The 18,080-nt window shown below is 41.4% G+C and overlaps 1 protein-coding gene across 1 annotated transcript in view; it reads right to left on the reverse strand.

Annotated features, from left to right (window-relative positions):
• The window catches only part of LOC311133933 (FYVE, RhoGEF and PH domain-containing protein 5-like), a 54,605-nt gene that overhangs the window by 14,877 nt on the left and 21,648 nt on the right, over positions 1-18,080 (reverse strand). Inside the window, exons 6-7 of the mRNA XM_084167555.1 lie at positions 7,858-8,009; positions 7,148-7,304 (exon numbers count right to left, since the gene is read on the reverse strand). Of these exons, the coding sequence (XP_084023681.1) occupies positions 7,148-7,304; positions 7,858-8,009 (309 nt within the window). The remainder of the gene's footprint in view (positions 1-7,147; positions 7,305-7,857; positions 8,010-18,080) is intronic.

Below are 18,080 nucleotides of genomic sequence, written 5' to 3' on the forward strand. Positions count from 1 at the left end.
TATATACAGTTTAAAATATTACATGGCATTACATTTCATAACAATTTACCCAATACATTTAGTGTGTTCCCTCAGGCCACTACTACACTATCACATATTTACAATACAACATCCATGTGTACGTGTGTAGAGTGCGTGTCTTATCATGTGTATGTGTGTCTGTGCCTGCACGTGTCTCTTCACAGTCCCCACTGTTCCATAAGGTGTATTTTTATTCATTTTTTAAAATTTGATTCTACTGCTTGCATCAGTTACCTGGTGTGGAAATGAGTTCCATGTAGCCATAGCTCTATATAAAGTGGGGGGAAAAAGTATTTAGTCAGCCACCAATTGTGCAAGTTCTCCCACTTAAAAAGATGAGAGAGACCTGTAATTTTCATCATAGGTACACGTCAACTATGACAGACAAAATGATACATTTTATTCCAGAAAATCACATTGTAGGATTTTTTATGAATTTATTTGCAAATTATGGTGGAAAATAAGTATTTGGTCAATAGCAAAAGTTGCTCAATACTTTGTTATATACCCTTTGTTGGCAATGACACAGGTCAAACGTTTTCTGTAAGTCTTCATAAGGTTTTCACACACTGTTGCTGGTATTTTGGCCCATTCCTCCATGCAGATCTCCTCTAGAGCAGTGATGTTTTGGGGCTGTCGCTGGGCAACACGGACTTTCAACTCCCTCCAAAGATTTTCTATGGGGTTGAGATCTGGAGACTGGCTAGGCCACTCCAGGACCTTGAAATGCTTCTTACGAAGCCACTCCTTCGTTGCCCGGGCGGTGTGTTTGGGATCATTGTCATGCTGAAAGACCCAGCCACGTTTCATCTTCAATGCCCTTGCTGATGGAAGGAGGTTTTCACTCAAAATCTCACGATACATGGCCCCATTCATTCTTTCCTTTACACGGATCAGTCGTCCTGGTCCCTCTGCAGAAAAACAGCCCCAAAGCATGATGTTTCCACCCCCATGCTTCACAGTAGGTATGGTGTTCTTTGGATGCAACTCAGCATTCTTTGTCCTCCAAACACGACGAGTTGAGTTTTTACCAAAAAGTTCTATTTTGGTTTCATCTGACCATATGACATTCTCCCAATCCTCTTCTGGATCATCCAAATGCACTCTAGCAAACTTCAGACGGGCCTGGACATGTACTGGCTTAAGCAGGGGGACACGTCTGGCACTGCAGGATTTGAGTCCCTGGCGGCGTAGTGTGTTACTGATGGTAGGCTTTGTTACTTTGGTCCCAGCTCTCTGCAGGTCATTCACTAGGTCCCCCTGTGTGGTTCTGGGATTTTTGCTCACCGTTCTTGTGATCATTTTGACCCCACGGGGTGAGATCTTACGTGGAGCCCCAGATCGAGGGAGATTATCAGTGGTCTTGTATGTCTTCCATTTCCTAATAATTGCTCCCACAGTTGATTTCTTCAAACCAAGCTGCTTACATATTGCAGATTCAGTCTTCCCAGCCTGGTGCAGGTCTACAATTTTGTTTCTGGTGTCCTTTGACAGCTCTTTGGTCTTGGCCATAGTGGAGTTTGGAGTGTGACTGTTTGAGGTTGTGGACAGGTGTCTTTTATACTGATAACAAGTTCAAACAGGTGCCATTAATACAGGTAACGAGTGGAGGACAGAGGAGCCTCTTAAAGAAGAAGTTACAGGTCTGTGAGAGCCAGAAATCTTGCTTGTTTGTAGGTGACCAAATACTTATTTTCCACCATAATTTGCAAATAAATTCATTAAAAATCCTACAATGTGATTTTCTGGAATTTTATTTCTCAATTTGTCTGTCATAGTTGACATGTACCTATGATGAAAATTACAGGCCTCTCTCATCTTTTTAAGTGCGAGAACTTGCACAATTGGTGGCTGACTAAATACTTTTTTCCCCCACTGTAGTACTGTGCGCCTCCCATAGTCTGTTCTTGACTTGGGTATTGTGAAGAGACATTTGGTAGCATGTCTTGTGGGGGTATACATGGGTGCCCGAGATGTGTGCTAGTAGTTTAAACAGAAACCTCGGTGCATTCATTACGTCAACACTTCTTACAAAAACTAGTAATGATGAAGTCAATCTCTCCTCCACTTTAAGCCATGAGAGACTTACATGCATATTATTCATGTTAGCTCTCTGTGTACATTTAAGGGCCAGCCGTGCTGCCCTGTTCTGAGCCAATTGTAATTTTCAGAGGTCCGTCTTTGTGGCACTTGACCACACGACTGAACAGTAGTCCAGGTGCGACAAAAATAGAGCCTGTAGGACCTGCCTTGTTAATAGTGTTGTTAAAAAGGCAGAGCTGCGCTTTATTACAGACAGACCTCTCCCCGTCTTCGCTACTGTTGTATCAACATGTTTTGACCATGACAGTTTACAATCCAGGGTTACTCCAAGCAGTTTAGTCACCTCAATTTGCTCAATTTCCACATAATTTATTACAACACTCAGTTGAGGTTTAGGGTTTAGTGAATGATTTGTCCCAAATACAATGCTCTTAGTTTTTGAAATACTTAGGACAAATTTTTTCCTTGCCACCCATTCTGAAACTAATTGCAGCTCTTTGTTAAGTGTTGCAGTGATTTCACTCGCTGTAGTAGCTGACGTGCATACTGTTGAGTCATCCACATACAGAGCCACACTGGCTTTACTCAAGGCCAGTGGCATGTCATTAGTAAAGATTGAAAAAAGTAAGGGGCCTAGACAGCTGCCCTGGGGAATTCCTGATTCTACCTGGATTATGTTGGAGAGGCTTCCGTTAAAGAACACCCTCTGTGTTCTGTAAGACAGGCAACTCATGCTTTCACATGTGCTCAAATGTTATCACGTGTAGTTTCATGTTATCACATGTTGCTTTATATGATGTCACATGTTATCACATTAACTTCACATAAAATCACATGTAATCACATGTGAAATTCATGTGGTTTTTCCATAAGGGTCTCTCTAAAGGCACCTTACATTAGCTCTGTGTGGTTTCCTCTCTCTTGCTTTGGATTACCCTTCAGTTTTCCCCTCCCTTTTCAATAAAAACATCCCATCATTAAAACCTCTCCCTGACAGAACACCAGCTCCTCAAGTGTCGCTTGTTCATGTAAATTGTGATCCAGTGCCTGCACATGCCAGCATACACACACACACACACACACACACACACACACACACACACACACACACACACACAAGGCGAGCTGATTCGCTAGCTGCACACACAGCTGATCTAATTGGGCAGTTGTAAAGGAGGCTGCATCTCCAATTAGCTTGTGTCTGCCTCATTACTCAGCTGCCTATACTGGGATTTATCACACTGTCTTTATCTCTCTCTGTGCACCTGCTGCATCTCACACACACACACACTCTCCTCCTGCTGTGTTTCCTTCTCAAGGGAACACAAACACCTAGGCACAAACACCAACACAAGCATTCAATATCACATCAACATCACAGGCACACGCACAGGCACACACAGGCACACACAGGCACACACAAGCATTCAAACACACACACACACACACACACACACACACACACACACACACACACACACACACACACACACACACACACACCATTGGCCGCTCTATATAGCAGCACAGTAAACAACAAATTGGCTGAAGAGGGGCTTTTATCCTTTAAGGTCCTATGGTGATCTGATCACAGTGCATAGCTACTTCATCACTGTCATCACCACATCCACAATGAAATTACACCCCACAATACAACACTGCTGGACCAACGCTTAAAGAGCTTAACCCTCCACTTACCTCACAGACAGAAAGAGAGAGAGAGAGAGAGAGAGAGAGAGAGAGAGAGAGAGAGAGAGAGAGAGAGAGAGAGAGAGAGAGAGAGAGAGAGAAGAGAGCAGAGGGAAAAGATTAAGGACAAACTCCTTTAAGTTTACAAAATGAACAAAAATCTAACCATTAACGAAGAGATATAAAGTATACGAAAATGTACGAGACCTTGGTACTATAAGGTTATATCTGCAATTAGTTATTCACATAGAGTTGCTCTTTAGGTGGTCCTTTACATGTGAGATATGTCAGGTTTTTGAAAAAGTACATTTCACGATGAAAAAAAATGAAAATTAGAAAATTCTATCTGCGCAAAAACTTTTGAACTTGGTGCTATAAGGTTTATCTGCAGTCCAATAACACAATGCTGGGTGGTCAATAAAATAAAATGTGTATGTAAGGTATTGTACTTACTGAGTCATGAAAGAGAAAGACATCACAAAATAGTTCTGAGATCTAGGACTTGAAAAATACTAATTCTCTCAAAACGATTCATTTCTCATCTCCTTGATTATTCATATCGGTTCTGGTCCTCTTTTGCAATTACATTAATTTGTTTCACCACTTTTTCAGAAGAATGGCCATAACGTATGGTAAAAATAAATAAATACAGGTGCCTTAAAACATGTTTAAGGGCCTCCCGAGTGGTGCAGTGGTCTAAAGCACTGATCAGTGCTAGAGGCGTCACTACAGATCTGGGTTCGATCCTGGGCTGTGTCACAGCCGGCCGGGACCGGGAGACCAATGAGGCGGCGCACAATTGGCCCAGCATCGTCCGGGTTAGGGGAGGGTTTGGCCGGCTGGGATGTCCTTGTCCCATCGTGCTATAGCGACTCCTTGTGGCGGGCAGGCGCATGCATGCTGGCTTCAATCGCCAGCTGTACAGTGTTTCCTCCGACACATTGGTTTGGCTGGCTTCCGGGTTAAGGAAGCAGTGCGGCTTGGCGGGGTCATGTTTCAGAGGACGCATGGCTCTCGAACTTCACCTCTCCCGAGTCTGCACGGGAGTTGCAGCGATGGGACAAGGCTGTAACTACCAATTGGGTATCATGAAAAGGGGTAAAAAATAACATGTTTAGAGGCATTACTGTTTTTGTCTTATTCTATATCAATAAGAAAACCTCCATAGAAGTGGTATTTCATTACAATTACAAACGTACCACATTTTATTGATAACTAGTAAGTCGTTTACTGACTTTGGATGTCAGAGACCAGACAAAAATATAAGTTTAGTCATCCAGAGCTAAGCTTTAGTAATGTTGCTAGTTCTCCATAGGATATAGTGTATTTGTCATTTTAGTGAACTATCACTTCAACAAATGTGTGATGAACATGAATTAATAGATTTGATGATGTGATTAGAAAGAAGGAAAGGTATTCTCTTTATTTAATAATTAAATACCTGTACTTTTCCATTGAAATTGAAATAATTGTAACATTCTGTGCCAGATAGAACCTTATTAGTAAACCCAGATTGACATTTCAGAACTATAAGGTTCTAGCTGCGATTGCAACCCCTAAAAAAACTGATTTACAATTGACTTCGAATTTTTAGGTATCTTTAAGGTGAGGAACTTAATGGGTTATGAAATAAGAATTCACTACAAAACAGTTCTAAGATCTTTGATGTTCAATATCTCAGAACGGTGAGCAGATAGAACCTTATAGTACCAAGGTCACGAAATCATCTAAATGGTCACCTGACATTATGGAAAACACTTTCTGCACTGATCATTGGCTAAACTGCCATAGCAGGATAAACTTCTGTACCTCTCAGCTGTGTGGCTGTGACTCTGGCTGTGACCCGTGAGTTCCAACTGCTGTCCCAGAGAGCCCTGTCTGTCTCATTACAGGGAGGTCACACAGAAGGAGTCCCCTGGCAGTCCTCTCACACCACACAGCAGACATCACACCTTTATTACCTCTTACTGTCTCTGATGTAACCACTACAAAGCCAGGACGAGGGGATGTTTTTCCTAGTTAAAAGCTTTTAACTAGAAATAACATTCATATTCATAACATTCCCCAAAGTGTTCAACTTCGAGCTACACACTGGAATTGAATACATTTAGTGATAATGTTTAATTTTTATCTATAGAGTGGTTGAAATAAAAGTCAAATGTCTCTCTTGTCCTTCCTCTCTCTCTCTCTCTCTCTCTCTCTCTCTCTCTCTCTCTCTCTCTCTCTCTCTCTCTCTTGCTCTCTCTCTTGCTCTCTCTCTCTCTCTCCCTCCCTCTTTCTCTCTGCGATACCTACATTGCCTGTGCTATCATAGTCCTGTAGAGCCGCAGTATCTCTGGTGAGGGCAGCTGCTCCTGAATATTCATAAGCTGAGACAGTTCCTTCCTTGTCCAGTTGCAATCCTAATCACTATTGAGATGCATAGAATCATTGTCTACCAATCACTACGCATCAAAATATGGCTAGGAACCACTAACTCATGACTATGCAAGAAACGGTGTGCTATGCATATTTGTGGGTGGTCTTGGGTACAATCTTAGTAGCAATGAGAGCCGAAACTAATTGGTAGATTAATTGGAAAAACTTAACACAAAGGCCACTCTAATATTAAAATACTGCATTTATCGATCATTTTCCAAGTCAAACTGCTAACTCTATCATTACCAATCAATAGGACTTAACAGGGTAAGCAAGGTGACCTGGAGCATGTGAGAGACTTCCACTATATGAGCAATGAGCACTGAATCAATTCTATAGGCCAGTCAGGCCTGGAGAGGAAATAAGAAATCCATGGCTGAATCCAGATGGTCTTATCTAGGAGCATGTTTTATATCATCTGTCTTGGTTAATAATGGTTCCTATCACCATCAATAGGGACCTTTGCTTACTATGGAGTAGTGCAAAACAAGTTTGTGTAACGTATTCTTCATGATGGATATGGTGATCACATCATCAATTCCCCTTAACCAGGGATGACATCCTCTCAGATACTACTTTCTGTGGACAGCCAAGATAAAAGGATCCACACTACAAAAAAGGTTTGTGTTTGGTCTTTGAGAGGTATAAAACATGAGAGTAGCACGTTGAAAAGGTCAGTCCCATAGAGGAGAGCAGAGCAGAATAGAAGGAGTTTGGAAAGGTCATTGACTCCCAGTGGAGTCTGGTTGACAAACTAAAGCTGCTATATAAAGGGAACGGGGAACTCCTGGCTGAATAAAGACATTGTTACAGACTGGCAGGTACAGTGGCTATGACCTCAGGACTGATTCTTCTGAGCATGCATATCCAGAGGTTAGTTTAAATCAACACACTCTAAACTCACATAGGGTTTTTAGGTAAAGGACTTCCACATTTATAAGTAGTTTCTAAGCTTAGACTAAGTATAGCCTCTTACCTCAAACTGCTTGACAATGTCATGAAAGGCAGGGTTGAGTTTGCAGCTCTCTGCCAGTAGGGACATGCTCCGGTCATACTCAGATATGTAGGTAGCAAACCCAGCAAACTCCTCCCGACGAGACAGGATCACATCCACCACCCGCTGGCTCTCCTCCCTGGTGATGGGGAATAGAATCATGTTGAGGTTTGGAGGATTGGTAGACAGTGTATGTTATTGAATAACAGTTGACAGGTAAGTTATTGAATTACGGACAGAGAAACCTGTCGATACCTCCTGAGCTCCTGAATGAATAAGCATACAAAAATATACAGTTGGATCCTATTTACAATCATTCTACTTGATGCGTTTAAAATGCAGAACTGTCTATTCTTTTTCATTTCTATGGAGTTTACAAGTCTGTGGGGATTTATTTATGAGTGCATATAATAATAATAATAATAATAATAATAATAATAATACTTTTATTTCTATAGCACTTTTTAATACAAGTAACAAAGTGCTTCACATCATAAAATAATAAAATAAAATCATTTTTAAAAGACAAGAGGAAAGAGAAATTTAAAAAAAAATAGCTAATTAAATCATACATTGAAATCATACATTAAAAGCATCTTTATAAAATGGTGTCTTCAGCAGGGATATAAAAAGAGGCACTGAATCTGCATATATAAATATGCCCACTGTGTTTAATGTACTGAATGTCTCACCACTGTCTGATGCGTGAGTCCAGCTCAGTGAGGATGTTGCTGTGGAGTGTGTAGACCTCAGGGAGCATGCCCAGTATCTCCCCCAGCCTCTGTTCCTCCACCACAGGTTCCCCATCCTCCCCCACCGCCTCCGACACTGCTGCCCTGAAGTCCTGCAGGAGAGGGATGAAGAACGCAGGGAGAAGGGGAGAGAAGAGAGGGGGAAGAGGGTGAAGGGGAGGAAAAGAATAAGGGGGAAAGGGTGAAGGAGGGAGAGAGTTACAGGGGGGATGGGTCAGATCCTCCTAGAACTTAACATCCTTCCTGTTCCCCTAACCCAGTATCATCTCAGTCTGTCTTCCTCTTCCCTGGTCTCTGCTTGTCTAACCACTCAGGAAAAGGGGTTCTGGACCTGGGTTACATACAGTGGCTTGCGAAAGTATTCACCCCCCTTGGCATTTTTCTTATTTTGTTGCCTTACAACCTGGAATTAAAATTGATTTTGGGGGGGTTTGTATCATTTGATTTACACAACATGCCTACCACTTTGAAGATGCAAAATAATTTTTATTGTGAAATAAACAAGAAATAAGACAAAAACAAATTTTTTGAGCATGCATAACTATTCATCCCAAAGTCAATACTTTGTAGCGCCACCTTTTGCAGCAATTACAGCTGCAAGTCTCTTGGGGTATGTCTCTATAAGCTTGGCATATCTAGCCACTGGGATTTTTGCCCATACTTCAAGGCAAAACTGCTCCAGCTCCTTCAAGTTGGATGGGTCCGCTGGTGTACAGCAATCTTTAAGTCATCCCACAGATTCTCAATTGGATTGAGGTCTGGGCTTTGACTAGGCCATTCCAAGACATTTAAATGTTTCCCCTTAAACCACTTGAGTGTTGCTTTAGCAGTATGCTTAGGGTCATTGTCCTGCTGGAAGGTGAACCTCCGTCCCAGTCTCAAATCTCTGGAAGACTGAAACAGGTTTCCCTCAAGAATTTCCCTGTATTTAGCGCCATCCATCATTCCTTCAATTTTGACCAGTTTCCCAGTCCCTGCTGATGAAAAACATCCCTACAGCATGATGCTGCCACCACCATGCTTCACTGTGGGGATGGTGTTCTCGGGGTGATGAGAGGTGTTGGGTTTGCGCCAGACATAGCGTTTTCCTTGATGGCCAAAAAGCCAATTTTAGTCTCATCTGACCAGAGTACCTTCTTCCATATGTTTGGGTGTCTCCCACATGCCTTTTGATGAAAACGTGTTTGCTTATTTTTTTCTTTAAGCAATGGCTTTTTTTCTGGCCACTCTTCTGTAAAGCCCAGCTCTGTGGAGTGTACGGCTTAAAGTGGTCCTATGGACAGGTACTCCAATCTCCGCTGTGGAGCTTTGCAGCTCCTTCAGGGTTATCTTTGGTCTCTTTGTTGCCTCTCTGATTAATGCCCTCCTTGCCTGGTCTGTGAGTTTTGGTGGGCGGCCCTCTCTTGGCAGGTTTGTTGTGGTGCCATATTCTTTCCATTTTTTAATAATGGATTTAATGGTGCTCCGTGGGATGTTCAAAGTTTTGGATATTGTTTTATAACACAACCCTGATCTGTACTTCTCCACAACTTTGTCCCTGACCTGTTTGGAGAGCTCCTTGGTCTTCATGATGCCGCTTGCTTGGTGGTGCCCCTTGCTTAGTGGTGTTGCAGACTCTGGGGCCTTTCAGAAAAGGTGTATATATACTGAGATCATGTGACAGATCACGTGACACTTAGATTGCACACAGGTGGACTTTATTTAACTAATTATGTGACTTCTGAAGGTAATTGGTTGCACCAGATCTTATTTAGGGGCTTCATAGCAAAGGGGGTGAATACATATGCACGCACCACATTTCCGTTATAAAATAAATAAAATAAATTTAAACAAGTTATTTTTTTAATTTCACTTCACCAATTTGGACTATTTTGTATATGTCCATTACATGAAATCCAAATAAAAATCCATTCAAATTACAGGTTGTAATGCAACAAAATAGGAAAAACGCCAAGGGGGATGAATACTTTTGCAAGGCACTGTACCAGCTGTTGGGTTGCATAATGACCTTGGTCACTGATACATTGTTGACCACAACCCTACCATTTATCAACATACTGACATGAACTATATGTTCTTATACAACGGATGGGTCTAATCCTGGATGTTGATTGGTTAAAACCACATTCCAACCGGTGTCTATTGCACAAGTTACACAAGTAAGGCTATGACGTTGAAATGCCTATTTCCTGTTCCATCTGACTGCGCAATCCACTGTCTCATTTAAATTTAAATTTTAGTCATTTAGCAGACGCTCTTATCCAGAGCAACTTACAGTTAGTGAGTGCACACATTTTCAAACTGGCCCCCCATGGGAAACAAACCCACAACCCTGGCGTTGCAAGCGCCATGCTCTACCAACTGAGCTACAGGGGACTCATCAGCCCAACCAGGTAATTTATAAACTGTAAGAAAGCAGTCAGATGGTTTTTCTTTATTTTTACAATTTTCTACATTGTAGAATAATAATGAAGAAATCAAAACTATGAAATAACACATATGGAATCATGTAGTACCCAAATAAGTGTTAAACAAATCAAAATATATTTAATATTTTTGATTCTTCAAAGTAGCCACCCTTTGCCTTGATGACAGCTTTGCACACCCTTTGCATTCTCTCAACCAGCTTCATGAGGTAGTCACCTGGAATGCATTTCAATTAACAGGTGTGCCTTGTTAAAAGTTAATTTGTGGGCCAATCAGTTGTGTTGTGACAAGGTAGGGGTGGTATACAGAAGATAGCCCTATTTGGTAAAAGACCAAGTCCATATTATGGCAAGAACAGCTCAAATAAGCAAAGAGAAATGACAGTCCATCATTACTTTAAGACATGAAGGTCAGTCAATCCTGAAAATGTCAAGAACTTTGAACGTTTCTTCAAGTGCAATCGCAAAAACCATCAAGCGCTATGATTTACATTTTACATTTTAGTCATTTAGCAGACGCTCTTATCCAGAGCGACTTATAGTTAGTGAATACATATATTTTTTATACTGGCCCCCCGTGGGAATCGAACCCACAACCCTGGCGTTGCAAACGCCATGCTCTAACGCCATGCTCTTAACTTGCTGATGGAAGGAGGTTTTCACTCAAAATCTCACGATACATGGCCCCATTCATTCTTTCCTTTACACGGATCAGTTGTCCTGGTCCCTTTGCAGAAAAACAGCCCCAAAGCATGATGTTTCCACCCCCATGCTTCACAGTAGGTATGGTGTTCTTTGGATGCAACTCAGCATTCTTTGTCCTCCAAACACGACGAGTTGAGTTTTTACCAGAAAGTTCTATTTTGGTTTCATCTGACCATATGACATTCTCCCAATCCTCTTCTGGATCATCCAAATGCACTCTAGCAAACTTCAGACGGGCCTGGACATGTACTGGCTTAAGCAGGGGGACACATCTGGCACTGCAGGATTTGAGTCCCTGGCGGCGTAGTGTGTTACTGATGGTAGGCTTTGTTACTTTGGTCCCAGCTCTCTGCAGGTCATTCACTAGGTCCCCCCATGTGGTTCTGGGATTTTTGCCCACCGTTCTTGTGATCATTTTGACCCCACGGGGTGAGATCTTGCGTGGAGCCCCAGATCGAGGGAGATTATCAGTGGTCTTGTATGTCTTCCATTTCCTAATAATTGCTCCCACAGTTGATTTCTTCAAACCAAGCTGCTTACCTATTGCAGATTCAGTCTTCCCAGCCTGGTGCAGGTCTACAATTTTGTTTCTGGTGTCCTTTGACAGCTCTTTGGTCTTGGCCATAGTGGAGTTTGGAGTGTGACTGTTTGAGGTTGTGGACAGGTGTCTTTTATACTGATAACAAGTTCAAACTGGTGCCATTAATACAGGTAACGAGTGGAGGACAGAGGAGCCTCTTAAACAAGAAGTTACAGGTCTGTGAGAGCCAGAAATCTTGCTTCTTTGTAGGTGACCAAATACTTATTTTCCACCATAATTTGCAAATAAATTCATAAAAAATCCTACAGTGTGATTTTCTGGATTTTTTTTTCTCAATTTGTCTGTCATAGTTGACGTGTACCTATGATGAAAATTACAGGCCTCTCTCATCTTTTTAAGTGGGAGAACTTGCACAATTGGTGTCTGACTAAATACTTTTTTTCCCCACTGTACTATATACATTTTATGGACACAGTCAATTTTACAATAGTTCTATTTTGTTTGTTTTTACTCCTGAACTTCCTCTACCCTCAACCTCTCCGATCATTTTCATGATGTCCGTCCGGTTTGCTTCTATATTCCATATCTTTCAAACTGAGCTCTTTCACAAAAGTTCTTAACCTATAACCTATATACGTATTACGGACACAGTATGTTTTACATGTATTTTGTAGTTATTATTTGTTATTAGTCCCAACCTTCAGCTCCATTCAACCCTTCCCATCTATCTCTTAACACCATCCATATTGGAGTTCTATTTGCCATATATTTTTCAACTGTACTGTGATGTTTCACAAAAGTTCTGAACCTTTCTATTCTCATTGTTTCTATAGATTGTAAATTGAAAATAAACATTTTTGCTAAAAGTATTATTATACTATTGATCGATTGACTATGACTTTTCAGATCACCCAGTAGTGCTATCTGCAGGGTTAGCTCCAGGTAAACATTGCAATTCTTCAGCCATTCCTGGACCTGTGACCAAAAACAAGCTACAAATGGACAGTACCAAAACAAATGATCTAATGATTATTTCTCTTCGCAGCAAAATCTGCAGAGCTGGGAAGATTGTATCCCCACATAAATAACATTCTATTGGTTGCAAGAATTTTGTATAATAATTTAAAATGAAAAATTATAAGTTTTGAATCCCGCGTCGTTTTGCGTATCAGTTCATAAACCATGTGTCATGGAATCAGTACATCAAAAATCTCTTCCCAACTATTTTGCAATCTATATGGGACGGCTGTCAATCCTTTGGTCCTTAAATTAAACTGGTATACTTTTTTATTTATCACAATTTTCTTTAACCAATTATGGTCTTTAATGCAGGGCCGACAGACAAGTTCCTTACTTTTTCCCCCTTCCACTTTCCTCTTCCATTTTTGCGGTAATGCTGCAATTATTTGGTTGTAATTTTGGGTAGAGCAGACATTTCCATATGTTTTTGTTAGCTGCATGTGCGACATAACTCCACCAGTCCTACTTATGATATCATTTAAACACTTGCTTCGAGGGAATTATCACTTAAATAACCATAGTAGGCCTTTAAAATAGTGATGGTAGGTTCGGCTCTTTTTACTCGTTCTGTCAAAAGAACAAATCTTTCGACTAATTTCGTTAATTTGAGACAGTAATGCCCAGAGCACACAGGACCACCTACCGGTGAACGATGAACTGAAAACTCAAAAGAGTCATGATTCCACAAGCCTCTCGTTCACATGTCATTTACCATAAAGTGGTATGTGTGTATGTTTTGGTTCTACAAAGGGGTATGTGTGTATGTTTTGGTTCTACAAAGCTGTGTCCATCATAACATTCAATAATCAATTACTTGTATTAAATAAAATAAAATAAAATAACATTGTATTTGCCACATGCGCCGAATACAACAGGTGTAGACATTACAGTGAAATGCTTACTTACAAGCAATTAACCAACAATGCAAAGTAAAACAAATAAAAAAAGTGTTAAGCAAAAAAAATTTAAGCAAATAACTAAAGAGCAGCAGTAAAATAAAATAACAGTAGGGAGGCTATATACAATGGGGGTACCGGTGCAGAGTCAATGTGCGGGGGCACCATGCGATCAATTATCAGTTCTAAACATGTATTTCTCTTCTCTATGCTGCCTGCAGAATGCTTTATGTTCCTGCTCACATATATACTCACCAGCCAGTTTATTAGGTACACCACCCCATTCACGAAAATGGTTATCTCCTACAGACAGTGAGTCACGTGGCCGTGGCTTGCAATATAAAGCAGGCAGACAGGCATCGAGGCATTCAGTTACCGTTCGATTGAACGTTAGAATGGGCAAAATGAGTGACCTAAGCGACTTTGAGCGTGGCATGATCGTCGGTGCCAGGCGCGCTGGATCCAGTATCTCATAAACGGCCGCCCTCCTGGGCTTTTCATACACAAAGGTGTCTAGGGTTTACTGAGAATGGTGCGACAAACAAAAAACATCCAGTTCTGTGAGCGAAAACAGCCCGTTGATCAGAGAGGTCAAAGGAGAATGGCAAGAACCATGCAAGCTAACAGGCAGGCCACAAACAGGCAAATAACGGTGAAGTACAACAGCGGTGTGCAGAACGGCATCTGGGAACGCACAACTCATCGTCCTTGTAACAGATGGGCTACTGAAGCAGACGAACACACCGGGTTCCACTCCTGTCAGCTAAAAACAAGAAGAAGCAGCTCCAGTAGGCACGCGATCACCAACACTGGACAATTGAGGAGTGGAAAAACATTGCCTACAACATTACAGCAAGTTCAGTTTACTTGAGTGGCCTGCGCAGTCCCCAGATCTCAACCCAAAACAGCATCTTTGGGATGAAATGGAACAGGCTGTTCGCAGCATGAATGTACCACCATCCAATCTACAGCAACTGCGTGAAGCCATAGCGTCAGCATGGACCAACATCCCTGTGGAACATTTACGACACCTTGTAGAATGCCCCAAAGAATTCAGGCTATTCTGGAGGCAAATGGGGGGTCCGACCCGGTACTAGATGGGTGTACCTAATAAGCTGGCCGGTGAGTGTATGAGACAGCTGTTGGTCGGCGCATGTCTCCGGAGCCGCTGAGCCGGAGGATTCCGTATTAATCCTGCAGTAGAATTCATTGTGGCCAGCCAGAAGTTAAAACAAACGACTAAAATGAACAAGTCACTCAGAAAAATTAATCATGACTCTCGAGTCAGTAAAAAGTAATTCAAAAAAAGAACGAATAATTCGCGTACTGCACATAACTACTTTAAAATGTGGTTGTGTCAGTGTGACCACACAGGCTAAAACTTCAGTGGAGTTATGGCACTTCTCTAAGAAGGAATGCTCTTGAGAAGGGTAATTTATCTATTCCAAGAATTGGGGAAAACATATGAAAGTTCACTAATTGATTGAAGGTGTCAAAATGCTTAAACAATATCAATTGTCCCTCCTGGTATGTCTGTCTGGTAGCTAATACCATCTATACTATAAATCCATTATGTGTCTACAAGGACAAGCGTCTGGACCTCATCAATTTCAGTTTTAGAACACAGCATACACAAAACAAGTAGAGAAATACACACCACAGTGAGATAATACTGTGACACTGTGTGCTTTAGCGCCTCCCGTTCATCATGTGCTATCGATCCCATCTGAGTTAGCATTCATCACTGCTGCTGTGGAGCAGACCTGGCTGCCACTTTATGTCCTGGTAGCTCCCTCCCCTGGGAAAGACACTGTTGTCCTACACACGGCTCACTAAGCCCCCCTACACAGTACAGCAGCTTTACCCTCTACTTCTCTCATCTAGTGTATAATTCACCCTCAGTGTATTGAATCAAAGCATACCAGGTCAAATGACAACATTAGACAGTTGGTTGAACAGCCAGTGAAGCTTAGTCAAACCTGAGAGACAAACGTATAAATAGATCAAAAGCTAGGTCTGAGTATCATATGTTCAACCTGTTATTGGGAAAGTCCTGGAGAAGAACACTCAGAAGCAGAACTTCACTTCCCATTTGGGGACAGGGTCTGGAAATGTGTTATTTTTTGTTATTCCTTATCAAACAATGAAACAATAGCTAGTGTGTTTTCTCCCAACTCTCACTGACGGTGGTCTTTTCCCCCAGCTGTGTGTGTGTGTGAGAGAGGGAGGAGTGTCAGTCTAGAATTGTCTGGTCTGTTCCAATCATGGATTGCTGAGTTAGGTCTGTTGGAGAGGGAACCCACTTTGGAACATCCCACACCAATCTAAAGATGACTCTCTACTGCTGTTATAGCTTTAAGAATTATAAGAAACCAGTGTTGCATTTATGCATTATGCAACAAAATAATGAAATATTGTTAAATGTCATGCCTGAAAGGTAGGTATGAGGGACAAGTAGCTGATATAATAACCTTATTCAGAAGGAAAAAACCCAAGGTTAAACAACCTGCGTTCAGTATTCAAAAACATGGCAAACGTGCAGGATTGAGAAAATTCATAAAACATTCATAAAAGAACACACTGTACAAAGGTAATGAATAAGAATGTTCATAAGCTTTACATGAAAGACTCAGTAACAAAGCAACAAAAAGAAGGCCATTTCTATCGATATGTCTACAGATTCTAAATAAGAAACCTAGTATAATGATGATATATAGTACGATCATTAGAGTGGACTATAATATTTGCATTACTCAGCTTGTTTAATGGGATCAAAGTGCATAGACTACAGCTTTTATATTCAAATGAACCAATCATAAATCATGGGTGTACACTACCTAATTCAGGTTGTGCCCTTGCTCAATGGTATCCTGTATGAATGATGAGGTTCCCTTGATTCAAGCTGTCAGGTTCCAACTATCCAAGCAACCACACACACCAGCTCTATGACAAAATATAAACAGTTTACAGATTCAGCAAAACATTTTTTTATTTTAGCTTTATTTAACCAAGCAGGTCAATTAAGAACACATTCTTATTTGCAATGACGGCCTCAAGGCTAGACTCTCATTCAGCTTTTGTTCCATCCACAACATTCTGGGTCAGGGGTTTCCCTACTTCAAGTGCATGGGCTCTACATACAACATTCTTCTGAGATCAAAATGGGATCAAATGAATTACTCAGGGTACCGCATTCAATCTATCCTATATGGGAAGGTCGAGCTCCGGTGCCTAACTGGTAAATGTCAATTTTTCAGTCAAACCTGCTGGGATCTGGACTGTACACTTACTCTGACAGGCAGTAAATGAGAAATAATGGAGAGGAATGACAACAGCTGGATTTGATGCATCACTGACCTCTGGGAATCAACAGTTGGTTCTCCTCACTGCCCTCATTCAGAATGTCCACTTCTGCTTTACTGTATTTCCTGCCTAAGGTAACTTGTACAAAAAACCAATCCCATTGCTATCTTATACTCTATCTATTTTTGAAGAGGTGAAGTTACAGTGGACATAACTGAATAAAGCTAAGTAAGTAGCCTTGCACGAGCCAAAACAGCTCCTATGGCAGGAGCCGATCTCCTGTAGCAACTTGATGTACAAGTACTCCCCCTGGACAGGATGCTAGTCTATCACAGGGGCTTACCCCCAATCTATCTCCTTAATGCTGAGATGCATCAGGTCCCATTTTTACAGTCTTTGGTTTGACTCGGCCGGAGATCAAACTCACAACCTTCCAATCTCAGGGTGGACACTAACCACAAGGCCACTGAGTTGGTAATGTTGAATGAAGGTAACACTGACCTATTCTTGACATTTCTCTGTGTCAGGTACCATGGTGTGAACGAGCACCAATGTGCCCCAGCGCTTGTGTAAATTCACCTCAAACAAAGCCTGGTGCGTACGTTTCTGCGTATCCTCTGACTGACTACCCCTGGGCTGACGAGCCCACGTTGTCAATGCGAGGAAGTCAACCTAGCTGGAACAACACTGATAAACCTGAGCACAGGGCTGGCTGACGACTGGAGAGAACCACCACAAACCAAGGAGCTGACACACAGGAAGTGATGTCATCAATGGCTTCTGGAACATATTCACTTTATGACGCCTGACAACAAGAGCACATCCAATTTGTTGTGATTGTTTTTGTCCTTCTGGCCCATTCACAAACAAGCAAAACATTGCTAAATATGAATTAAATTTGTCAAAACTATTAAATAACGTGCACAGGATTTGAAAGATATGTTCATTTTATGTTGAGGAAAATAATTTAAAAAATGAAAACATTAGTTTTCATGTAGTATGGAGGAAGACAGGTTTGTGTCATCGATGATGTGAGGCTATTGTTTAACTTAGCAATGACCACAAAGGGTAAAGAAAGCTTCAGAATGTGTTTTGCTTGAAATTAACATGCTTTATTTTGGGGGTTTAAATCGTATGCATGCCATCTTAACTGGCTGTATAATATATCCTTTACTAGCTACAGCGCTACTAATATCCAACTTCGACTTGATGAATGTCTCTTCTGTACTATAAATATTTAACTAGCTAGCTGCCCATTGCTAGCTGATTGGA

This window comes from Coregonus lavaretus (genome assembly GCF_964263955.1).
Source record: "Coregonus lavaretus genome assembly, chromosome: 8".
Taxonomy (NCBI): Eukaryota; Metazoa; Chordata; class Actinopteri; order Salmoniformes; family Salmonidae; genus Coregonus; species Coregonus lavaretus.